This window comes from Mauremys mutica, chromosome 8 (assembly GCF_020497125.1).
Source record: "Mauremys mutica isolate MM-2020 ecotype Southern chromosome 8, ASM2049712v1, whole genome shotgun sequence".
Classification (NCBI taxonomy): Eukaryota; Metazoa; Chordata; order Testudines; family Geoemydidae; genus Mauremys; species Mauremys mutica.
Window position 1 is genome coordinate 39764486 of NC_059079.1, and position 27384 is coordinate 39791869.

The window sequence follows — 27384 nt, forward strand, 5'->3', positions numbered from 1 at the left end:
GAAAGATCTTGATTATTTCTTTGCTACCTTTACCCCTAGTTTGCCTTTTGCTGCTGCCTGGTAACTTTTCTTCTTCTTGGATGCAAAATTTTCAGATTTTTTTGTTGTGGCCTTTGTGGGTTTGTTCTTTGAGTTGGTGGCCACTGTCCTCTTCTTCTTTGGGGCTTTGGCTTTCTTTTTCTGAAAAATGTGGTGAAAGATGGAATGGAAAAACATAAATAAAATGAAAAAGAAATGCAGAAAGCATGAATGAAGGAAAGGAAAGCAAAGGAAAAATGAATGCTGTAAGTCTTGATGGCGTCCATTGCTAAGTGAAAACAAATGTTATGGATACACAGGAAAGGAGTGAGTGTAAGGAATATGATAAGTTTGATAAACAGATGACACAAAATGACAAACCACATGACAGAGGACAGCAGGACACCGCACAACAAATGGACCAGATTTTGTTACCTCTGTTTGTGTTATTGTCTCCTCGAATTGTGGGGGTCCCTCTGTTACCATGTCAGACTCTTTATAATCTGGTTCCCCATACTCATAGTCATATTCGATTAAATCTTCAGTTGCGTACTACATTACAAATGGAAAAATGTCAGGCATTTCTATGTTAGTGGCAGCAAACTATATTAGCAGTATTGGAAAGCATCTTAACCTTTACTTGGGAGTAAAGTTTAAGGGGATTAAGGCAGCATGAACAATTCAACATAGTTATTCATTGAAAAAGCACTCATTAGCAAGGTTTCTTATTTTCTTTTTTATAATACAATTCAAAAGTAATGAAAAAGCAAGTACTGGTGACAGGAAAATGAGCTTCTTTATTGGGCTGCACAGAATAGTCAGCTATAATTTGGATTATGCGGAGTTCCCCACTGTCATTTAATGAAACCATATATTTGTATCTCTCGCCACATCACTCTACCTGGAATTCTCTCCCTACAAGCCCTCTGCAAAGAAGCAGCATATTTCCACAAACTTTGATTTCTAGAAATGGTGTTCCATTTCCATTACTGAATTGTCACATCCTAAAGAATAACATCTGGAAAGGCTGGATTCCTGAAAAAGGTAACCAGAACAGCCATGACAGTGTCATACCATAAGTAGCCTGAATAGGAAAACAGCTAACTTCCTACTCAGGTCAGTGGCCTCTACCCCTCAAAACTGCCCAATGCCTGCATGGATTTTCAGTGAAGGGGGGAAGGTACAAGTACACCTCCTCGACCCCCACACATCTGGCAGCCATAGCTGCAGTCCGTGCACTTCTCTGAGACTGAATTCTGCGACTGGATAGTGCCACTAGCAGCACTAGCCATATCAAATATGACAGTGGAGTGGAAGATGAGCTGGTAAGTAACATAAATTTCGCACCTTTAAAGGGAATGGCAATAGATATGCTCCTCTTGTATGCTGAGGAGCTCCTGGAGGCAGCGCAGCTCCACAGTGCTCTCGATGTCAGCCAGTGCCTTAAAGTCACAATTAAATTCAAAGACATGGAATCTTAACTAGTGTAAATTGTTGTAGCTCCATTGATTTAAATGAATCTACAACAATTTACACCAGCTGAGAACTTGTCCCAAAGATTTTAAAAGAGCAATTAGGTTTAAAATTAGCTCTTGTAGTGATTTGACCATGAACCTAGGATCCAGGAATTCCTGGCTCTACCACTAACTTACTGGGCCAGATCATCAGATATAATAGAGAGCCACCCAGCACAGCTAAGGAAAGAAGGCGGCTTCATTAAACTACCATTGCATTCCTCTGTGCCTGGGATGGGTTTGCCCCAGGCAGTAAATTAGAGCAGCCTCCAGGTTGCTAAAAACCCTGTGAGGTTGTAATGCCCCCTTAGGAACTATTATACTGAATAGGGGTTACCAAAGTACAACATGCTCCAGCCACACCTCTGCTCCTCTCAATACAATCCTTATTTTAGAGAGTCAGGAGTGGGTGACAGAGCTCGAGAACCCACAGTTGTCTAGTCAGAGCCACTTTCTGGTCTCTTTGCTCCACGAGAACAGTACAAAGGGGATGGAGCTGTAGCTAGGATCTGCCTGTGTGGCCTTAGTCATGTCATTTAGGGGAAAACCTTCCAAGGCTCCCAATGAGAATTTGGCACCTCCCTGCCCTTTGTGCCTTTAAAATCTCTTTTCTATTCTTCCTGTGTCACAGTGTCCCCATCTGTAAAATAAGGAGAATATTCACCAATCTCAGTGGATTGCTGAGATTAATTAATTATATTTATAAATGGCTTTAAAGATTTATAAAAGTATTAAATGCCATTGTCATTAAGGAATGTATTGAGACTTTGGGAGAAATTGTTGGCAGGACTAAAACTACAGTCTCTGTATTCCACAATAAGTTACATTATTTGGCCCAAGCAGGGGCGGCTCTAGGCACCAGCGCTCCAAGCGCATGCCTGGGGCGGCAAGCCGTGGGGGGGCGCCCTGCCAGTCACCGCTAGGGCAGCAGGCAGGCTGCCTTCGGCGGCTTGCCTGCGGAGGGTCCACTGGTCCCGCGGCTTTGGTGGATCTCCCGCAGGTGTGCCTGCAGAGGGTCCGCTTGTCTCGCGGCTTCAGCGGACCCTCCATGCTTGGGGCGGCAAAATGTCTAGAGCCGCCCCTGGGCCCAAGATCCTGGTTTACCATCTTATGCTGGCCAGACAACTTGGTATAGTTATCTCTATTACTCCTGAAGACATTTTAATGAGAAGAAATTATAGACAATAGTATGGAACCGACCTTAAAAGCTCCTGAGCCCCTACAATCCCCTTTGATTTGGCATTTGCCATTTTATCCCTGTCACAATCCTAACTATTCACTGGTGTTTAAACAAAATTCGTGATGTTCTACTACTGTCACCAATTTTGTTACCAGTATCTATAAATTTTGAAATCAAAACTAACACCACTTTGAAGTCTCTTGCTTTTTCATTAGATGAAATTATTGTATTGGTAGTTTGCATCTATAAAAAGAAAATACAGATTTTCCTTAATAATTAGGAAATTTCTTACTTAATGGAATATATGGCTGTTTCCAGAAAAAACAAACACCTGTTATATATTTATATGATATGTTGATAAGTAGAAGTGGGAGCATATTTTTAATCTCACAAAACTATATTTCATATTTATGAATAGCACTTTTGAACATACAGCATTGAGTTAGTTAGGCCATGAATGTGACTTAAAAATGTTATAATCTGGTGTAGAATGTCCTCTCTGTGGAACATTTTTGTCTTTTTAATCTGTCCATTTGTCAATGAGACTTGCATTATCTCAGGTAAACCATGCTTTGATTGTCTCAAGTGAATGCTCCTAATGATGTCACCTACATCTCTACCTCGATATAACGCTGTCCTCGGGAGCCAAAAAATCTTACCACATTATAGGTGAAACTGCTTTGATCCACCAGAGTGAGCAGCCCCGCCTGCCCCCCACCCCCAAAGCACTGCTTTACCACGTTATATCCGAATTCGTGTTATATCGGGTTCCATTATATCAAGGTAGAGGTGTATTTGCATAGGTTAGGCAATCAGAATTTGATTTTATTTATATAGTACAGAACAGGCACCGTTTTAGACTAATGCATCTAAAATATTAATGCTTATTCTTCCCCAGCTGCCTTTGAGTTAGGGCCCAATCCTATTCCCAGCAAAATAAATGGAAAAACTTTAACTTTCAGAAGAGATTGCAGAAGTCTGCACATCCCAGAGGTCAACCATGATGGCACTACTTTTGTACAGACAAGGAAGTAATCAAAGGCAGTTGTTTGGGCTCCAATGGCTCTGGAAACACAGCTAGACACAATGTTTTCCTAATGAAGAACAAAACTGATAATCAGAAAGGAAATTGTATTTTCAAGTGTCTAGGAGGCAATTAACAACCACATAAAATAAAAAGAAATAAAAACTGCATCAAAAGAGCCCTTTAAAATATCAATGGAACATAAATCCATAAAAATGGCTTGGTCATCTTCTGCCAGTGGGTCCTTGACAAATGTACTGATATGGAAGAAAAAGGTTCTGTTTTCAAGGGAATATAAAACCTCAAACTCAGTCACCCCGACAGGCCAGCCAGAGAGAATCAATCATATACATTTAAGTGCTTCTGCAGCCAAACAAAATGGGTGAAATTCATCCTGATGTAATTTCCACTGAAGCCAATAGAGGTACACCAGGGATGAACTATGTATTCAACCAAAATCCAAGGGGACAGGTAAACAAAGACATTTAAGGAAAGTAATATTTCATTAATGGGAATTTGAAAGAAAAACAAATACTACTGGGAGAGTGTTCATTTTAATAATTGTCCAAAGGAAATATATTAACTCTCTGAAATAAGTGTCACAATGAAATAGAGAAGTAAACAATAGTATTGCAATGAAATGGAAAGGTAGTAAGCAATAGCTCTCACTCCTGTATTCATTTTGCACTTTTAACAATTCAAATATAATTGTATTTTGCTTAGTATTATAATTACCATACATATGTCAATACGATTGCATTTCTGAAGGTAAAGCTATGCAGGCCTGTGCCAACTATGTGGTTAATAAAATTACAAGAGCAGGTTAGAGAACGTTCTTCATAGGCCACAAACTCAAAAGAAATGTTGACTGGGGAACAAAAAAATCTGTGCCAAGTATGTTAGTATAAAAAAGGAGCATGGTGAGTAAATTATAAATGGTGCCAGAGGCACAGTTTGAAAAGCCAGACAATTATGAATGAGAACTAGAAAATGCACACACAAAAGCATGGATATGTGGAGGGCTCTGTTGCATCATGCACAATCAACTGGAAAATATTTTACTTTTTCAGATTTATGCTTTATTCCTTTCCACTAATGAAAATGAAACCTTCCTTAAATATGCTCTACTCTCAAAACAACAGAGGCACATTTGGTCTGCCATTGCTATGCCGGCTCGCAAACCAGAAAGTACATAGGTAGATGAGAAATGTGGGGTGTAAGTTTTCCTCTCTAGTGCAGATTAACCTCAAGCCCATGGAGATGCCTGTCTGTGGGCTTTTTGTGATATTACGGAGCCTCAGACGGGCATTCTGGAGTGGGGGGACACATGTCAGGAGATGTGGTCAACATGTGGCACACATTAAATTAGATTGTGTCTAGCCCTTATACAGAAAGGCTAGTGGGAGAATTCAATGACTCCACCCTTTGCGCCTTGCACACAACTGCTTCCCCTGTACAACTCTGGGGGCGCACACCACACAACCAGTGGAGGGAAACATGCCTTCTCCCCACTACACAAAGTCATCTACACCAAGAGTCACGGAGTGCACCATCTTAAGGGGGTGTGCCCCATCTTAAAGCGATGCTCCCTGAGGCACAATCCCTCCCTGTGCTCCCCTAGGAAAGTGTGTCTCTGCATCACCTCCTACTAAAGATGCACCTTAAAGATATGATCTCCCCACAAAATGCCCTTTGCTCACTAATGGAAACGACAACTCACTTAGCAAGAGACGACTGGTGTCTGCTGAGAGTGGAGGGGGCACAATTTAAAAGTTTCCCCCAACAGCTTGAGTTATGCCCCCCCAGGCATGTCCCCCTCTTACCCTCAATAGTCCCTCCTTGAAGCTCCCAGGTATTAGCTCCACGGGGAGAGACAGCAGCTCTTCCTGAAGCTCTCCCTAAAGCTCCCAGCTGTTTGCTGCTTCCTCTCCCCATGGCCATAGCTCCCAGCTACAGTGGCTGCCTTGCAGGGAGAGAGCACCATGTGACCGAGTGGGGCCAGCAAACCCTGGCAAAAATCTGGGGGGCAGGTGACCCCCACATGTCACCTGTCCTAATTTTGGGTGCCTCAATTTCTGAGTGCTCAGTTTCTGATATCTGATTTTTATTTCCAACTAACATCAAGTCCCCAGAATTTCATATTGCATTATCAGTGAAAGTCTGGGCAAAGGGATGTCCCCTCCAACTCTTTCCAAATGTAGTCAGATTTGTACTTAAATGTGTTTTTGATGAGAGCAATTTTCAAAGGTTTCATCCGAAAATTGAAAATTCCCTTTTGTCACATCCTACAAGTTTCCCACTTGGTACTTATTGTTCCACCATTCTAGAAAAGCAGAAGTTACCCATACATAGATAGATCAGATACAGACGTAGCCTTCAGGTAATCTAGGCCTATGCTATTTAGGATTTATAAATTGTGACCTGTACCCTCAATTTCACCTGGGAGGTTACTGGCAGCCACCACAGAAAGTAAGCCAGAGATGTGATATGCTTTTGCTGGCACAGTTTAGTTAGATGGCAGGCAGCTGTCTTCTGGACCAATTGGAGCTTCTGGGTGGCTTTTGCAGATAATCCCAGAGAACGTCTATTGCTAAGGTCTACCTTAGAGGGAATAACGGTATGGATGACAAAAATGAAGACTGTACATGAAAAGAAGGACCATAATTTTCTTTGCCAGCTATTCCAAAAGAAAGATACTTCTGGCCAGTGATGGAATCCAAGGGTCTAGAAGTATTAATGAATATTGATGATGGTGATTGTGGGTCACTTTGACAATGATCATGCAAATACCCTCAATTTGTGTAGTGGTTATAAATTTCCCCAGGTACAAAAAAACACCTGTCACAGCTGAGCAACTCACTTCCGTGTTGTCCAGGTTGAGCTTTATCAAATGGCTTTCAACTCTGGTGCACACTGGGAAGGCCTGTCAAGGGCTATATATGGGTCTGATGAAAAAGAGACATAGAGATGAGTTTCCTCAGCACATCGGCAACCATGGAGTTTATTCAGTCCCATATTAATTATTATCATTATCTTCCCCAGTGATTTCACTTTGATACTGCAGAGAGGGTGGTAGTGATGTCTGAAGTGAAACTAGGACTGCCAAATGGGACAACAGTTGGAGCTCAGTAAAATAGTAACAGACATTCCAAGCATAATGCAATTTTCTTCTGTTCTTTTCTCTTGCATGGTAAGACCACCAATAGTTACAGCAGAGCTATTCTTGTAATGACTATTGCATATGGGTGTTTTCATAGAAGTCCAATGAAGAATAAAACCTGCTGTTCCTTGATGGGACAAAATCTTTCCATTATGACCTCATGCTTTCTTTACCAGAGCAAGCAGGGTGATTATATTACATGACCAGATTGTCATGCAGCTTCAGTTAAATAGATGCACTGTTTTCTTCATCAAATGAATTTAAGGGGCACCAGAACAGCAGCAGCAGGCAAGACAGATTCTGACTGTAGGAATGGCTTAAATATTCTGAGATGAACCTTACTTTAAAAATGGATTCTTCTGCTGTCAGTCCAGAAATTACTTGGAAGTTTAAGAAAATTTTCTGTCAACTGTAAATTTTTGCAACTTTCATTTATGATAAAAACAACAACCTACAACTGGTGACAGGAAACAATTAATAAAACCACCGCAAATAAGGCAGGAGCCAAATGAAAAATGAGAGATAGGAATCCATATCATAGAACAAAATATTGCAATACAGTCAAATTGACATATCTCTAAAGAGTCAGTGAAGCCTCCTAGCTAGCTAAAGAGGAACAAAGATCTCTCTGAACAATTCAAGGAATATTAGAACTTTATAAAATGAAATAAAATAGTGAAAGGATGCCAAGCAAAATTAGAGAATTTTTAAAAATCCAACAGATACAAGCACAGATGGCAGCAGTTGTCACCCCTAAGACAGATGGGAAAGTTCTAAATGTGATGTACCTAAAAGACAGTCTTTGCATCACATTGCCTAAGCAATGTGCATGGAGGAGATGAAGGTGCCATAAATAAGCAGATGACTATCAGTAGCTACCAAAATACTTATAATGTTTGTTAAGTCCGTTGCCTTAAAAAAAATCTCCATTTTTTTGTTCAGAATTAGAAAGTTTGTTATCTCTACCACTTGCTAATTTAGTTAACTGTAGTTCTCCAAATATGGATGAAGATCCTGTTCTAGACATGAAAATTTGCCTCACCCTATTCCATGGAAAACCAGATCTTCTAATCATCAAAACAGCTGAAAGCAGGTAGACTAAAATAACAAGGTAAAAAGATGCCTGGAGTCTTCAAGACAGCATGCATAGGTGCCATTTGCATCTTTGCTTCTACGCACGTATCACTGAAAGCATACATTTCATTTCTTCCCAAAAACTCCATGAATTTGGGACAGGTCCAAAAGAAACAAAGCAGAGTTCCCTTTTAGGAGCAATTTCTACAGCACAAGTCAAACAGTGAGATTTATTAGGCTGTGGAATAATCTTCCAAGGAAAGAAGTGAAACTCTCATAGCTGAGACCAGTGAAGACTAGCCTGGACAATTCACTAGAAAATATACTACAGGGACCAATACAACATTGAGGAGGATGGAATAGATGGCTGAATAGGTCTTTTTCTTCTCTAATTTCTCTAAAGTGGCTGTGGCCAGTCTAATGTGATTTAGCTGGAATTGAATTTAAAACATTTTCATTTAGGGTTTAGGAAATATTTTGACAAAAGACAGAGGATGATATTTTCAAAGGTGTTTACAAGGAAGTTAGGTGCCCAACTCACATTGAATTCCCAAGGGATTTGGGTGCCTAACTACCTTAGGCCCCCTTGAAAATACCAGGCAGAGATTTTTTTCTTTCTTGCCCTTTGACATAATCTGGTCCTAATATTGAATCTCTTCCTACCCTAAGTATAGGCTCAGTATGAAGGAGGTTCTCTCAACAAACAGTAAAGTCATTCAGTTATGTGTGAAGTTTGCATCACTAATATAACACATGCCCTAGTTTGCTTGGTATCCTAAAGAAATGAGATCTTACTGGAAATTCTCTCTAAGGAGACAGGCTTTATTTGGAACTTACTGCTAGAGTAAATTAACCTTATAATCGAATATAGGACTAAAAATGAAATCATATAGAGCAGGTTTCGGTGAAATGGAAAGCTTAAAAAAAATCCACATACACCAGAGGATGTGTCTTTAGTATAAATAGCTAATTTTTCATAGGTATGTCCACAAACACCCTTGTAATATCTCTGAATAGATTGGGCCAGTAGCCCCCTAGCATCTCACCATATTGTACAATCCAAATGTCCTGCTGATGCTGCAATAATCATAGACCCGTTCAGAAGGAGTGTAATGTTTGTTAGGCTTCTAAGGTGAGGGATGGGAAGTACAGAAAGCTCCGCTCTCTTTTCCACTCCACCCTCACCTCCTACAGAAATGCTTTCCTCTCTTTTTCTTTGCTTTTCTCCCTTATTTTGTCGGCTCTCAATAGGTAAGGATCCTCCCACCTCCCTAAGCCCTCCAGTGAAAGCCAGAAGGGAGGTTCCACATAGCAAACTGAGAGTCTCATGGCTTACCTCTACCCCCAACACATTCTAGGCCCATTTTCTAAGCTGTCTAGCCAGCACAGTATCAGCTTCATTTATTTTCCCCCAAAAAAGAGCCCTTATCTAATATTATCAAATATGCTGTGAACCCTAAAAAGCCCAACTTTCACCATCAAATATGGGCAGGAAACACAATGAGTGTATCTCAAGACAGAAGGATAAGGATACTTTCTGGTGGATATCAGCAGTCCCAATAGTTTTATTAATGGTGGGCCTGAAGCAACCTGATTTTCTGTTCCAAATGAGATCTCGTGACTCCCCTTTATTTAGAACGTCTAAGAACCTAAGCTGAAGCTATGTATCTGTCCCATCCACTTAGTTTTCATTTGGTTATGGTCCATCTGGGAGATGCTGCTATGGACCTTCTTCATTTTGCAAAATCAGGAATTTTTTTTCTGACAGGGAAAAACAGCTTCTGCATAGTTAGGGAAATTAACTTCTGTGTATACTTTATTGGCTTTATGACAGCAGGCCATCACTCAATACTCATCAAGTCTAAAAGTAAAAGATCCCTAATCCGCCTACATGTTCTAAGGTACCAAAAACATCCAAAAGCATGTAAGGTAATCATCAAAAAGATGGTTGCAACAAACCAGCAGAAATTAATGTACACTTTATGAGCAGAAAAGAACAACCAATAGCAAAAAAAACAGATTAATAGGAAGTATAGAGATTGCTATTAGTAAATCAGCAATTACAGTAATGTTTCCACATATGGAAACAGTAAATTTCAATTTTTATGACATATAGTTTAGATAGTTTAGAACAAAACAAGAAAGAGTAAAATCAAAGTTTCAGCACATTTAATATGTTTTACCTCCATAACAGTTTACCCCTAAACGGCACACAGAAAGGCAGCCAGTCTCAGCGACCAGCAAAGTTTAAGAGATTTCAAGTGCACAGAAAAATAGTCACATCCCTTACACACTTAAAATACACCATATTTTCCAATGTTTTTAGACACTGCAGTTATTTTCTGGACTAAGCATAGAGAAAACTGGTGATATCTTGGATACCGGTGCAGTAACCATTGGCAAATGAAGATGTTTTAATGGTGACTCCTGTAAAGTAAGACTTCAGCTGGCACTTGCTAGAAAAGAAAAACTTTCCAAGTTGTGAAGAAAATAAATTGGGAAATTCACTATCCCTTTTCTAGTGCCAAAACATTATGCAAGAACTGTGTGTGAAGATTCCAAAAGGTCAAGAAATTGATAAAAAAATACATCTTTAAACCCAAATTTTTTTCTGCTTTGAGCATTAATCCTACTCTCCTCTCTCTTTTTTACTTCTACTTTAAAACAGCATTTTAAAAAAACCTTTGCTGAAACAGTCATTCAGAATTAGCAACCAATAAATCTATAGACTAGAGCAGAGTCAAACTCTCAGGTTAATCATCTGAGACAAATTCAAAACTGATATTCCAAATCACTAGTTGTAAAAGAGCAAATGCTTCTTATGCTGTAGAGGTCACACAGTGGTCACAAGTAAATTCTCAGGGTCACTTAAGGCCTACATCTTCTTAACAGATATTTGCTCTTCAGACATTTCTTCCTGTGGTCTACAAATTCATCTGTATTCCCAGATTAAATCTTCCTGTTTATGGACAACTCAGGAGGTTTCAGAGAAGTGTTAGTGAAGAAACGTGTGGTATCAAATTGAATGAGCTTTAATTTTCTAGGTGCAACAGCACAAACTTCATTTACCCTATCCCCATTTCAGGTTCTCTTTCATGGAACACAGACACTTCCTCCAGTCTTTGTAGTTGATATTGGGGACATATATTAAAGTACTCTACAAGTGCACACTTTTGTCTATTTCTGCTCTGGTCAAAGTATCAGTTCCTGTAATGATGCCCTGCCAACATACTCCTGACAAATTCTCTTCTATATCTTCTAACAGTACATACCTTGGTTTGGCCAATTTTCTGAATCTAGATTTAATCAAGGACTGAAGCCAGGCAAGAACTGTTGGTATGAAAGTCATTCAGTCTCAGCAATAGCATTGCTGACTTTCTATGATTATTTCAGATGCCCAATAATACATTTTAAAGGAATCCATGGACTTTATTGGGACTTTTCACGTGAGCAAAGCTGCATGTCTGAGCTCTTGGTTGTCAGCTGGATGACCATATGTCCTTTTTAGTCACTAGCAGGACTCCAGCACTAAATGGGCAGCCAGAAGTAAAACATTTTCTTTAATTTTTTTAAGTTTCTGTCCCTTGAATTCACTTTAAAATTTCATGTTACCAGTTTTATTTTATGAAAGTTACATTTTTCTTTTTAGACATAGTGCAAAACCTCCAAGGACCCAGGAATGTGTGTTTATTTTATTTTTAATTACCAAAGTGTGAATGAGAGGCCTTAACAAAAGCAAATGAACAAGACATCAAACTCTGAGGGCCTGATGCAAGGCCACTGAAGTTACTGAAAGGACTCCCACTGACTTCAGGGGGCCTTGGACTGGGCCATAAATGCTGCATTAAGTGTTGAACAAGTTTAAAGTCTCCACTGTGTGTTCAAGTGGAATAGTGCAAAACCATTTTAAACTGTATGATCCTTTCTCAATCTACTGGATTATGTTTGGCAATCAAAGGATACACTAAATATATATCTACTGTGTATGATCACTGACGTAACTATATATAAGTGTACATTCATGTAGGTATTACAGTTATAATAAAAGGTTTTATACATCTGTACAATCTGTACAATCTACAGGTGAATACTATCTCCCAACAGCTGCTGCTGCTGCCTACACCGTCCAACTTTTAGCTGTGGCATAGTATATACATAATATTATGACTGTGGGCAATTAAAACAATAATTTTATATTCATTCATGATTGAGAGCATGCACATGCTACCCTGGGCACTGCTTCACATGGCAGATGTTACATGCCTTATAAATGATGTTTTATAATCTAATAATTCAGCAGCAGCCACACCCAGTAGGAATTCACACTCTAGATTTAGGTCTTGATTATACATGTGACTTCAGTAGGGCACTTGTGGGTGCATGCAAGACACATGGCTAGACCTAGTTTCCACCTCTAGTAGCCTGAGCCGGGGGAAAAAGGCAACTTTGTGGGCCATACTAGCCTTAGTAAGGAGCAGATTCTGCTTTGGAGATTAGGGTGGTGGGGACGCAGGGCACTTTTCTATGGGAAAATCTGATCTACCACAGAAGCCCGTTCTAATAACTTAAAAAAAACCTAACTCCAGCTCTTCAAGGGGAGCTTTAGATAAGAGAAGATTCTTATAAATGAGCTCCCTGCTTTCTAGTACTGCCTACAGTTCTTCCTTCTCGGGAATGGGTTATTTCTTGGCCCGGAGAGGGAGCGGTGATGTTAGGTGATAATGTTGTTTTGCACATATCTGGCTTTTTTTTTTAAGTTCAAAGCACAATTCCAATCTGCAAATACACTGAGGATTTGGAGGCCCCAAACTGTAATATGGTGTGTGGCCTCTGATGACTCTTGGGAGGGAAGGGGGTTGTGTTGTCTAATTGTGTTTTAATATGAATATCTTAATTAATTTAGTCTCAAAATGCATCCAGCTAGACTATGTCTGACAGAAGCCACTGGCGGGAGGTCAATACATTTAAAATGTTTACGTGCACGTTAAGGAATGAGACTGCAGGCAACTGTAGTGGCTGCCCCAAGAGAGCAACTCATTACACTTCTCAGTCACACACCCAGATGTAAGGACATCATACCACTACCTCATTAATCTACCAAGATACCCAATGCCTCCAGAGACCTAATGGACCAGAGTTTCAGCTGGTGTAGCTTCACTGAAGTCCAGGGAGCTATTCCAATTTACACTAGCAGAGGAGACCCGCCAGCATAACGCAGCTACACAAGCACTCTTCCAGCAGCACAGCTGTTACAGAACAGCTGTGTCACTGTAAGCTTCTAATTGTAGACTTGGCCATAGTGAAAAGCGCCTTAGAAATACCAAAGATAAACAGGTATTGAGTAGTCACACATACACCCCCCTGTAACCTCCTCCCTTGCATTTTGTCTTTCTTCCTGCATGTCCAGGACAATGAATGCTCTTTAGCTGCAATGAAATGTTCCCCAGGTAATATGTATCCAGCACAACTGCTAATGTGCAATAAATCTAGTAATACATAAGTAATTACTCACCTCATCAACTTGAGGTTCTTGAGCTTGAGGCGCATTGGGGACAGGGGAATCACAGATTGGGCTATAATGTTCACAATAGTCATACGCTGCTCTGGGATCAGCTACAATCAATAGCTGCTGGATATCACCCTGCAGATCAGCATAAATAGATTAAATTAACAAAAACAAATATCACCATTGCACGTCACAGAAGAAAACAGGAAGCATAAAGCATATATCAGATGCTTCATTTTATGCATCAAATAACATTTAAATAATCTATAGATGATTTAATTTAAATTTAGACTTTTTTTGCCATTGCCTCAATGAGACCAGGAGTGCATTCTAGAATTTTTTGAACAGCCATTTTAAAATACTTTTTTCCTCCACTTGTTTATTAATGTTTTGGTTATCCAGTCAGGGAGCAAAAAATATGTCATCTAGGTGAAAGTCACACACCACTGATGGTAAAATAATCAAGGGAAATAATTTGTGAATAACCAATATGATGAAATATAATTGCATTTAATCCACTTACTGTATCAAAAAAACAATTTATTGTCAACATAACACAGTTTTTTTTGTAACTCCAAAGTTGAGGACATGTTCTTGAAGTCTCGTTTGCTGTCCCTAAACACATTCAGCTCCCATAACTGCTAATGGGACTTATTAATGCATTTCAAAGGCAGAATAAAATTCCTATGATATCAGTAAAATCATTAAGAAATACATTCTCAACTTATTAGTAATTGATCTGCTTGTAACACCATCAAGCAAATAAAGCTCTTCTTTAATGTTTTAATCTTATTTTTTTATACTTTAATTAATTCACAGTTGGTCCTGCCACTCCATTAGTCTTTATAGTCCTGTAATCTACCAGAGACAACAGATACACATTAGTTATTCATGCTTAAGTTTTCTTGACTTAATTACATTTATTTGTATGTATTGCTTCTGCTATTCTGAATGACAGCTTTACCAAATGTCACCAGATGGATCAGACTGAACAGGTTTCAAACCTCGAGGAGGCTCTTACCTTCTAAACAGGGACGTCTGTTTTCCAGTAAAATCACTAAAAGGGAAGGAGAAAACTCGAAAGAGGTTCCTCCTGGCGCTCACGTACGTGAACTCGAATACTCTCTCAGTCCTCAAAGAGAGACCTGGAGAAGGAGACTTGCTGAAGCAAAGCCACAGCGGTCTCTGAGGTTTCCCTGGCTCCTCGCCCCTGTCCTGCCTGGCTGATGTCAGCAACTCTCTGTGAGGTCACCACCTCCCTACCACCTTTGACCAATAGTCTGAGGTCCTGCAAAAGGTCTTTGTGATGTCACTGCCACACCCCTCCCTTGCTTTGCTAATGTCCTGCCCCAGGCCAGGCACTTTGGATCTTTGATTATCAGCAGGTAAGTATGCCCAGTGGTCTGTGATGGGATGTTAGATGGAGTGGGATCTGAGTTACTACAAAGAATTCTTTCCTGGGTGCTGGCTGGTGAGTCCTGCCCACATGCTCAGGGTTTAACTGATCGCCATATTTGGGGTATACATCACCAGACAGGCACTGCGGTGGAACCCCCAAGGCAAGCGGAAAAGAGGCCGTCCAAGAAATACCTGGCGACGCGACCTTTAGGCTGATAGCAAAAAAATGGGCTATACCTGGAACCAGCTAGAGCAAATGGCCCTGGATAGAAGACTCTGGAGATCTGTGGTTGGCGGCCCATACCCCGATTGGGGTGACGGGCATGAGTGAGTGAGTGATATTTGGGGTCGGGAAGGAATTTTCCTCCAGGGCAGATTGGCAGAGGCCCTGGAGGTTTTTCGCCTTTCTCTGCAGCATGGGGCACGGGTCACTTGCTGGAGGATTCTCTGCAGCTTGAGGTCTTCAAACCACAATTTGAGGACTTCAATAACTCAGACATAGGTTAGGGGTTTGTTACAGGAGTGAGTGGGTGAGATTCTGTGGCCTGCATTGTGCAGGAGGTCAGACTAGATGATCATAGTGGTCCCTTCTGACCTTAAAGTCTATGAGTCTATTGTTGGTCAGATTGAAGAGCTAGGTAATTTTATATCAACTGGACTAGCTGTAAATCTCTGCTTGAACATTTTATCTATTTGGAAGTGAGGGGGCTGGGAAAGTACAACTTCTGAGCTATCATTTTCATGCAGTTTTCATACTTGGTCAGTGGGAACAACTAGTCTAAATTCCTAGGATTTAATTCGGGGCACTTCCTACTGCCAGCATGAAGCTCAGCATGCAAGCGATCAGCACTGTAATTCCAAGAGTTTGTATCACAACTGTACTACAAAACAGAGAATAACAGAAAAAAGAAAAAGACAAAAAAGCTAAAATCAAACCCAATCATGGTCTCTTTCAATGAGAAATGGAACTACAATAAGTGATATCTGAAAATACAATATGAAATGTATCAAAACAGACATTCTACTAGTTAATACAGAATGTTATTTTCTTATCTATCCCTATGTATAATGTGTAAAAACAACATCATACCAGAAAAGACCCTCTACTCTGGACAGCAAAAATAGCACTGCTGAGAGCCCCTGCAAGACTCATATGTTGATGATTTTTTAAGGCAAGCTTTCTGGTTTCCTAGTTTATTTCTTAATGTAATGACACCATTTAAACTACTTAAAGAAAATCTGCCAACATGTCCACTATAAAATCCTATTTTCATGGGTTTATTATTCAGGCACAAATATAATCTTGTTGAAATTTAGCATATGTTCTAGATCAAATCCCATAAGTATAATTTTTTTCCTGAAATGGAATTTAGGGTTTTTTTGGTGATTCTATTACTTGATATTTTTAAACATGTACCTTAACAACAACATTTTATTCTGTTTTTACAAAAATTAAAAAAAAATCCCCTTACCAGTTTGCTTTTGCAAGTTAATAAATTAATATTGCAAATGCAAAATTTACAAAAGAGCTGTGAAAATTCACAATTATCTCAAAGCGTTTAAAGTGACTGTAAACCTCTTAATAGCTTTTTTTTTTAATTAACAGTAGTTGAAAATTTTTCCATGTACATATTTTGGAGAAATTAACAACTTTATACAGTATTGTTTCCATATAAAAGGAAAAGTTACAGAAAGCAACCCCCCCAAATCCTTTTAGCTCTGCTCATAACTAAAAAAACCTTTGCTTTTCTACAATATTTACCAAAGCATTTAATATATTCATACAATATTTGCCAAATTGTTTATCATATTATCTGAGCTGATATATTTAGTTAATTTGCAGTAACTGAATATGCACCTGAAATCTACATACTTGTTAATGCTAAAAGTTTTATTCAGTGAAACTGTAACTGTCTCGTATTGCATTTACTTCATAGGCTGTCAGATCAGTTGTCAGAATAATTCTATAAATATTGTTAGAAGTGTATTGATAGATACATCAGTCTAGCAAACGGACATGTGACCTCTCATCCAGCTCTGTCATTGACTCTGTAACATGATGTAGGATAAGACTCTTAATTTCCCTGTGCCTCACTTTCCCTGTGTGTAGAATGAGTCTATTAATACTTCCTGATCTTTGTTAAGTACTTTGAGACCTATACATGAAAAGTACTATGTATGTGCTAAATATTTATCATAATTATTCTTAAGGTAAACCTTAAAGGTGCAACTTACTCCTGAGAGTGGCTGTGCATAGTCAGTGTATGACTAATACCTGAAGCTGCAGTACTAAGTGTTCCTGGAAAGAGTAAACAGTTGTTCTTATGCTCTGCTGTGCCTCCCCTTTCCCCCAGCCAGATCAATACTGAGTGAGAGAAGGGAAGGGGCAAGCTAGAGGGAGCAAACAACCAAAGAAGTCAGTTTTGGTAGGGAGGAACCCAGATAGTTTGAGTTCTCTGAAGACCCTGGCCCTTATCCTGCTGGACTCCAGCCAGCACTCTCTTCCAGGGCTGCCCAGAGGATTCAGGGGTCCTGGGGCAAAACAATTTCAGGGGGCCCTTCCATAAAAAAAAGTTGCAATACTAGAGAATACTATATTCTTGTGGGGGCCCCTGCAGGGCCCGCGGCCTGGGGCAAATTGCCCCACTTGCCCGCTCCCTCTGGGCAGCCCTGCTCTCTTCCTTGGGTGAAAAAAAGGCAAAGACTATGAAGAATCCCCAGTTCAGGTAGCCTGCTGTGGACTACCCAGTTGCTTGTGTTCTTGAGATGCTCATGTAGATCAGCATCCACACTGTGGCAGCTGTTGTGAGTACACCAGGGAATACCTCAGAAGCCACTGTCTATTTAGATAGATAGTTAAGTTTAAGCAAAGCCATTGGCATAAGACAGTCTGAAGGCTGGATTTTGCTTTGCACTGGACTTACATACCACAGAATTTTGGCATGGGACCGTTGTGTAGGACTATACATTTATACAGGACAAAAAACTCTTTGTTATTATCATTTGGTTTAGATTCCTGAAAATTGTTTAAAGATACTCCTGATCCACTGATTGCACTTTCCAGCACTGCCCATCTGCCAGGGATAGGTCCACATAAAAGGGGAGCTCAAAAACAGTTAGAGAGCATTCCATTTCTACTCAGGCAGCTATGGCCACCATTCTGAGGTCTCAGGACCCAGTGGTCCAGCCAGCCAGAAATGTGGGAGGTGTCAATACATTGATTGATTTTCTGTTTGTTTTACTGAGAATTACCTTTCCCTTTTCGTTCCCTCTTTCCTCCAATAAACATATTCCCTTTGTGCTAGGAGGTAATGCTGTTTGTATTCTGATTGGCGTCTTGGCTTCTTAGAATACTTGTATATTGTACTGAAATTGTCCTTGAAGGCAGGGTGACACCCTTTGTTTATATATTATCATGAATGCTGGAAGCGCTGTTCTGATACCACTGTTCTAGTTATTACTGAACAGATGGCACCACAGATTGGTCAACAATATCATCCCAACCTACAAGATCAGACTCCACATGCACATTCAGCTGGTACTCCATCTGGCATCTACAATCTAAATGCCTTAATATCATTACAGTAATCAGTCTTGGGTAATATTTTAATAGCCATATATCTGACAAATATACCTTTGTTTTCTGTTTAAGAATTATCCACAAGGAGACTTTGATTTTCACAAATGAATTCATTGATTGTAAATGTTTGTCTTTATGACAACATATTTCAGCCATGTGAACAATCTGTAAGTATTCAATTTTCCTAAACTTTCAAACCCAAGTCCCTGAATTTGTCTCCTAATGGCCTCATTTGAAGAAGTGTTGAGTACCCATAATTTTAGCTGAAGTTAACATGAGCTGTGGGTCATTGACGCTTTTGGAAATCAGACTCTATATCTGTACTTAGGCACCTAAATGATCCCTGTGTTGCTCTATCCTTGAATAAAATTTGCAGGACAAAAGATGAGTCTCATAGCAAAAAAAATATGAGAGGGGACACATGAGAAAAGAGTTGCAGAAGTGGAAGGAAATATACAAACCTCTTCCTTCAACAGGGAGAGCAGAGACTGGACTGCATAGTGTTGTTGATTGTATTTAAAAGGAATTTAGATGAGCTAAAAAATCTAATGGAGGCTCAGAGGAAAGGATGCAGACAGAGTTTACCGAGACAGACAATCTGATTACTATATGCCATTGAGGTTCTCATTCCATTTAACAGTTTGAGTGGCACTAAAGTCACAATTATGCAAAATTTCCTCACAATTTCAGCTCATTGCTTTAATTCGGGTAATCCTATCCATGAAAGGATGTACAGATGCCGTGTAAGGAGTTTTCCAAATTCAGAGGTTTGGTGCCTTTGCTGAACCAGGCCTCCCTTCCTTCTTCCTACAGGATCTGATATTAGAGATGGGTAAGAGGACGGTATAAAGACTGCTTTACTCTGGGTCAATGATGATAAACTTATATATAAGTTTTTGAAACATTGTTTAGCAGGTAAATGTCATTACCTCCATTATAGAGGTGAGAAAACTGAGGTCTAGGGAGGCTAAATGACATAGCCTAGGTCATATAGTAAGACTCCAGTTCAGCAAGTTACTTAAGCATGTACCCTACTTTAAGCACATGAATAGCTCCCTTGAACTGAATGGGATTACTGACGTGCTTAAAGTTAGGCATGAGTTTAAGTAGCTTGCTGAATTAGGGCCTAAGTTAATATCAGAACCAGTGCCTAAATCTCTATGTCAAGGTAAGTGATTCATTCATCTCCACTGACCCTCAACTGTATAGTGGGAATAGTGATGCTTACATGGCTGTGGACATCTTAATTCCTTTGTATTTGGGGATTTGGTTTATAATTAAAACCACTGAATCTGATCCAAAGCCCACAGAAGTAAACAGAAGTGTTTCAGTTAACTTCAGTGGTCTTTGACACAAGCCCATAGTCACAGATTTTCAGATGGGGAACCTAAGATACAGTGAGGTGAAATAACTAACTTGCCTGGATAGCATTATGATTAAGGGGATAAGACATAGTACTAAGAGTCAACAGACCAGGATTCCAATCCTGATTCTGATAATGAATTGTTCTGTAACCTGTGTAACGTCACTTAACCTCTCTAACCTTCATTTCCTTGTATATGAAATAGGGATATTGATATTCACTTACTAACATTGTTTGTAATGTGATCAATAAGTGCACTTTATTATTAAAGTCAGTCACTGGTAAAGATGATAATGTAATAGAGAAGCTTCTTGTTGCCAGCCATTTGCTTAGTCCATGTGGCATTTGGGGGTCTCCTCCCCGTCCTAATTAAAGATAACCCAACACTTATCAATTATTTCTTAGCATGACTAACTGGATGGTAACAGAAGCATAACAAAACTAGTGCCAGTCACCATATGAAGAGGACCTTAGAGAGAAACACCAGTATCTTCGGTTTTCATATACTGGTAAAGGTATAACAATTCCAAGGTGCTTTTTCAAACTGTTCATCTAGCAGTAGAATCTTCACTAAATCACTAGAAACCCTAAAGCTCTGGATACATGCCAACCTCCTCTAATTAGCTGTTTGACAGTAAAGCCGTAGATTCCAAATAACAGCAGTCTAGACAGCCTGGATATTATTACTATAGAATTTAGAAAAACCTGCTGCAGAATTCATTTAATCTTCCTGCAAAAGCCTGAGGGACTGAAGAGTTCTGCTGGCCTTTAATATAATATTCCATACGCCAGGTCCATTGCATAATATTAACAGCAAGACGTTTTACTAAAAGCCTGCCAACTTGAAGCACTGTGAAAGCAATAAATTATGAAAGCAATAAATTGTGAAAACAAAATTCTATACAGGCCCAAGTTTCCATAGAAATCAATGTCCTCTTGATGCTGAAACCCCATATTCACACTAGCATATTTTGCGCTTTAAGAAAAGATTTGTTATTTCATAATAATTTTTTTTTATCTTTGCAACATGGAACAAAGCTGTCCTTAGATCTTACACACAATCGGCTACTCACATACATCCCAAGGAAACGTAGCCACCTCTGGATAGAATGCAGCAATTTCTTAGAGATGGACAGCAATACTACTCAAGACAGGAAGTCAAGGATATCATATGTAATTGAAACTGCTGGGGGGAATTACTGTAGCCCAAACTGGAATTTGTTCTTTTGTCAGTGAGTTTTCAGGAATCCAATTTCATTTCTCATCCAAACATCTGCACATCACACATTTCCCCATAAACAACATGATGCACTGTCAGTAACGACAGCCAAAAGAATAGTGCTATGTGCCCCATACCAAGCACATCTTGTAGCATTTGTTTCTTTGGAGGTCTCCCTCCTGATCAGATCCAACCCTGAAACACATTCTATTATAAGAAGCAAAACTGCATAATATACTTGTAATTTAGTGGTAGTTCCTCTTTCCAGGCGCCAGCCTGAGAAACTAATGAGCAGTAGTGATCTCAAAGGGCTGATGAAAGGAAGGCTCCTTCGTTCATCCAGGATATTGAGCAGCAATGGATATGCCCAGTGAATGCTAAACAACACTCAGAGCAGGAGTAGTCTCCCATACACCCACTGCTCAAGAGACAGATTAGGGTTGCCAACTTTCTAATCATACAAAACTGAACACCCTGCCCAGCCCCATACCTCTCCCCTTCCCCGGGGCCCCTCCCTTGCCCCACTCCTTCTCCGAGGCCTCGCCCCCTCTTGTTCCATCCACCTCCCACCATTGCTCGCTCTCCCCCACCCTCACTCACTTTCCTCAGGTAAGGGCAGGGGATTGGACTGCGGAAAGTGGGGGTGAGGGCTCTGGCTGGAGGTGTGGGCCCTGGGGTGGGGCCAGAGATGAGGGGTTTGGGCTATGGAAGAGGGCTCCGGGCTGGAGCAGGGGGTTGGGGTGAGGGGGGGTGAGGACTCTGGCTTGGGGTGCAGGATCTGGGGTGTGGGCAGGGATGAGGGGGTTGGGGCTCAGGGCTGGGGCAAGATGTTGGAGAGTGGGGATGGACTCCAGGAGTTTGGGTATGGGAGAGGACTCTGGTCTGGGGTATGGGGCTGGGGTGCAAAAGGGGTGAGAGGTCTTGGCGGCGCTTACCATAGCTCCCAGGAAGCGGCTGCCAGGTCAGTGCGGCCCCTAGGTGCCTGGGAGGCCAGTGAGGCTCTACGCTCTGCCTTTGCACCCACTGGTGCCACCCCTGCAGCTCCCACTGGTCATGGTTCCTAGCCAATGAGAGATGTGGAGCTGGCCCAAGGGGTGGAGGCAGCATACGGAGCTCCCTGGCCACCCATGTGCCTAGAGGCCACAAGGACCTGGCAGCCATTTCCAGGAGCCATGTGGAGCTAGGGCAAGCAGGGAGCCTGCCTTAGCCCCAGGCCCCCACTGCGCCACCAACTGGACTTTTAATGTCCCAGTCAGTGGTGCCAACCAGAGCTGCCAGGGTCCCTTTTTGACCGGGTGTTCCAGTCAAAAAACGAACACCTGGCACCCCTAAAATGGTTACATGCAACTCAACATTCTACAAGAAGGCAGCCCCGGCACCCCAGGTCTTTGTCAATATAATGTATATGGTAATTTTTCTCCAATCCCAAACGTGACAGTCAACTCAACATTGTGCAAGAATTCCCCTGGTTAAATAAGTAATCCCAGCTCACTGGCTTTCAGGTTTATTTTTCTTGATTATATATGTAATATAGTAACTGGGGCACAGGGTTGGGGTGCAGGAAATTGCCTTTTTCCTGAGTCTTCAACATTTCACAGACACTAGAGTGCTAGTTTGTTTTTGTCCATCTCTAATTATTTTATTCTCCTAAAACTCTAGGGCTAGATCATGCCTTTGAGGTATAGACTTAGGTGGGATGTGGAATGGATCTGTATCACCCTGGGGAAACTCCAGAGAGGGACTATTCCTCTGGCAGACTTTTTCTCTGAACTCTCTGATGTTCAGGGGACAGCGCAGGATACCTCATAGGATGTCTGGTCCCACTGTGTGAAACAATATGGGGGTGGGAGGGCAAAGGCATGATCATACTTCCTCCTCACTCCCTTTGGGGCAGTGTGTCCCACAGGTGGTCTATGGAAGCAGCACACCCTGTTCTTTCCTAAGCATGGAGACATGAGCATAGGGCAGGGCAGGAAAAGATCTTGTGCTTCTCTGTTCCTACCCTATGTGCAAATGGGTCCAGAGATCATCTAGTCTTCAGAAAGATAACTGTATGCAAATTAATAATATGCAGTCAATATCCTTACTTTGCATTTAATAAGATGGTGTGCCTTTGACTTTGAAGATACTGTACTACCATGTTCCCTGCCTCACAAAACTGAGATATTTACAGCAAAGCTATATTAACCATGAGGGGAGGGTCTTTCTCTACAAAACCCACAGGGTACGGTTGCAGTGATCCTCTCTACTAAATGGTAGAGCTGAGATGGGGGCTGTGCTTCCTTAATACAATTATATGACAAACACCTGAAAACAGTTTCTATTGCTATTTATCTTTGGAACTTCATTCACTGCACTTCTTAGAAAATCTGAAATTATCTAATACGCACACTATTGATGTCAAACTGTTAACAATACACTGAATTATAAACACTACAATACACTGAATGATAAACTGTATGCACCGTTCTTGGCTTCCTGAGTAAATGCAAACTAATTCCAGATTCCTCAAAAATAAACTTGAACTCTAAGCAATTACCAGAAGTCTGACTTTCTTTTTTTCTAAACAGAGGGGGGAAGGTATAGTCAAAGCAAAACATTTTTTCTTTTTCCATGCTTGTTTGAATTTGGAAACGTAACAAAACAAACAAAAAACCCCTAATATCCCTCCAGTAAAAAAAGAACAACAACAAAAAGCCAAGTTGTAAGCTTTTGAAAAGAATGCTTCTTTTTATTAGATGTCTTTGAAATGGAAGAATTTTCATTTTTTTCACTTTTTCTTTCATAAACTGAAAGCTGGCAGCATTTCCGGGTGTCTGTAGCATGAAGGTTGTTTCTAGACACTTGTGCCCAGAATCTATTACACATATTTTGCTTTATGTCCCATTTGTTTTCAAACATGAGTTATTCAGCTGTAAATGTAAACATTTGAAAGCTGATCCTTTTGACAGAATGCTATTTGTAAGGGTGATTTCATAGAAAGTGTAACTGAGAAAACATACACAGACTAAATGTTATTCTAGGAAACCCATATGTAGGAATCAGAATGGGGGTTCAGTCAGAATTGGTATCTTCACATTCTCCTAGTTAAAATAAACTTAAGCTTCTAAGTGCTACACTGACTTTTGGCACAGTCCTGAACAAGTGGTGGTACATAAGCTGCAGTAACCCGGGAGTCAAGGAGGCTGTGACTCAGAAACACACTGTGCTTTATTCTGATAGCAGTAATTTACTGCTGGTTTGTACCAGCATTATATTAATAGCCCATCTCCACTGCACTGGTTCAGCTATTCTGGCCAGCCAGTGGGGGACAGAGCCGAGGCCTTCTACATTTCATACCTACCTGCTCCATTGAGTAGATAAGCAGGCAAGTAGCCCCATTTGCTCCTATGCAGCTGGACCCAACATCTGGGTACCCTGCACAGGGATATATGAAGGATTCTGATTCCCCTGCATGGAATAAATTGGCATAAATTCACAGACACTTAATTTTTCTTTGGATGCCTTCTGGATTAGGCCCACTTTTGTTTTAATTGAAATCAGGTTAAAATCCAGTATAAAGCTCACTTTATCCTTTATTATCAAGGATTACATCCATAGGGCCCACCCCTGCAGAACCTTTGCAAGCAATATTCCCATTGGCTTTAAACCAGTTTTATATGCTGCCGCATTAGACCCATAGTTCTTTCCTATAACATAAGGATTCGATGCATGTTCTATCAATGTGAAAGCTACACATTTTTGGAAGAAAAAAAATCTCTATAGGGAAATCTCTGCATAAAGACTGTGTTAGTTAATGACTTATTATAAGATACCTCTTGTTCACACCAACTATACTAAATGAAGAGTGACAAATCCTTAAAGCTGGCAAAATATTACAAGATCCCTGCTATTTATGAAGTATTTAAACTACAAACATACTTCAGACATATTTCAGTATTTTTATATCAAAGCCATAAACCGGTGAATTGTTTCATTTCTTCTTCCCCTACAATACTCTGACGCTGCCTTTTTTGTAGTAACTATTTCTGGAGTTTTGGTTTACAAAGCAATGCTTATCATGTTGTGTATTTGAAAACCCACAAAAGATTAGTTTTAAATGGCGTATCGGAAACTTTGTGCTACACTGTGCAATCCTTCTATGAATGAGCACTTTCAAAATAATCCCATTGAAGTCTATGGGTCTACTTAGTTGAGTAAGAGGGTCACAGTAGGCACCTTACAAAAATATTCTGGTTAGAAAGTATTCTTCTTTGCTTCTGTTATTTAATAAGATACTTTCATGACAACAAGGTCTTTGTTTATTAAGCATCTGTCTACTCCTGCTGCTTTAATCCCCACTTCAAGTCAGTATCCTCTGTTTGTGACATCACAGTAATCTCAATAGTAATCAACTGCGAGGTCATAAAATATTGGCTTAGGACTTCAAGTGAAGAACAAGCAGCAGGGGCAGATGAACTTCTAAATTGCAAAGACCCTCATAATGAAACAGAAGTGGAGGCAAATGCTTAAGACAATATGTTTCAAATTTCCTACGATGTATTGAACATTTTTTAAAACCAGTATTATTTTCTCAGTACAGCCCTGAAATTGCTGTTTACCTCTCCCTTTTAAAGTAAAAACAAAGACGCAGTTTTCAATGAATTCATAAAAACTCCATCTATACAATATTTGCACTGGTCTGTTAAGTCATCCAAGAATACTATGTTTAGTATATTCATAGATTTTAAGGCCAGATGAAACCATTATGATCATCTGGAGTCACACCCTGCATTGCATAAGCCATAAAATTTTCCTCAAGTGGTCATATATGCTAGGAATACAATTGAAATACAAAAGGATAGGGCCCAATCTTGGAACCCTCATTTGGAAAAACAATCTTTACTCTAGAGAGAAGATGCCCAGAATGGCACAGAATAAAAAAGTAAAATACATGTATACATAAGGATTAGTCACATAAATAAGAGTTGCAGTATTGTGCCTATAATTTGGATATAATTTGGATATTTTCAAGTGTATGTGTCTACCCAGAACAGAATCAAAAACCTATCGTCTCTAGCAAAAGGAAATTGCAAACTACATATTTTAAATGGATTGTGAGTTTAAAATTTCCAAATATACCATAACAAACAGCAAGTTGTGATGGAAACAGAGAGGGAGCCAAGATCAGAAGGGAAGAGCAAGAACAGCACAGAAGACAAAGGAGAGCAGTGGGAGCAGAAAGGGGGGTAAGACTTATGGTAAATGTCCAAGGAATCAGACAGCAAGAGAGCTGATTCCCAAATGCTATCAAATGACTGCTTTACATTTCTTTGAGCCATAAGTTGTAAAATAACCTAGCTAGAAAAAAAATCAACCACTTTATTATCCTGAATATTTATTTACAGTGATACAAGTGTGTTTTCTAAAATGTTTCACAAACTAGCTGCAGTCATTTCTTGGAGTTCTAAATAAATTCACCACATAGCAACCTGACTGAAAGAGGAATCCCCAGACACATCAAAGCCAAACTGAAGTGCCACCATTATGTCGTGTTACAATATCTAGTTCTGGCAATGGTTTGTAAGCGTGTATACAAGCCTAAGCCAGAGGGGTTTAGAAATGCCCTTTCAGAGGACATCAGTATACAGGATGTGCTCTAATGAGTCAAATCATTGATCCATCAAATCCATCAAATCCTGCTGCTTGATGCCTAACAGGAAGTGAATTACTCTAATAGTGCAATTGGCCACTTGAGCAATGTTGTTTGTATAGGGTTAGGGGTAAAAGGGGACAACCCTTCCTGACCTCTGCAGTATTCAGGTCACTGAAGGCTAAAAATTGATTATCTATCTAAAGGCCTGTTACAGCAAGGTGCTGGGTGCCTGTGATGGGGTACCTACCCCGCACAAGGCCTGAGTAGAGAGAAAGGGACAATTAACCCTGTGACAGGCTGCACCTGGAGATGAGTCAGGGCTGACAAGCTTTTAATTGATGATGAAGCCCAGCTGGGCAAAGAGCAAGCTAAGCTGTTATAAAACTAGGAAGTAGATTGTAAGAAAGAGGTTGTGGTGTGGAGGTCATGGTATTGATTTATAGCAGGAAAAGAGGAAACTGGGGAAAAAATAGATGCCCTGGTTGGAGAGGTAGTCTGATAGAGACAAAGTAGGAAGGAGCTGGGAAACAGCACAAGGTTTGGAACAGTGCAGATCTTGTCTGCTGGTTTTAGGGTCCCTGGACTGGAACCCCAAGTAGTGAGTGGGCTAGGTTCCCCTACAAGCCACTGTGGAAGTGCAAAGACTGGGCAGTGGAGCAGAAGACTGCCTGAGACAGCTGTCCAATGGGATTTTGAAACCCTGGAAGGGGAGG

General features: G+C 40.3%; 1 protein-coding gene across 2 annotated transcripts in view; it reads right to left on the minus strand.

The window, feature by feature from the left end:
- COL11A1 (collagen type XI alpha 1 chain) overlaps positions 1-14559 on the minus strand; it is a 184482-nt gene extending 169923 nt beyond the window's left edge. The window contains exons 1-4 of one of the 2 annotated variants that reach the window (XM_045028544.1): positions 14498-14559; positions 13483-13611; positions 454-570; positions 34-180 (exon numbers count right to left, since the gene is read on the minus strand). In XM_045028544.1, coding sequence (XP_044884479.1) covers positions 34-180; positions 454-504 — 198 coding nt within the window. In that variant the 5' untranslated portion in view covers positions 505-570; positions 13483-13611; positions 14498-14559. Of the gene's footprint in view, positions 1-33; positions 181-453; positions 571-1365; positions 1450-13482; positions 13612-14497 lie in introns of those variants that run through there. The other variant, XM_045028545.1, reaches the window with a different exon arrangement.
- Between the last annotated feature and the right edge of the window lie 12825 nt (positions 14560-27384).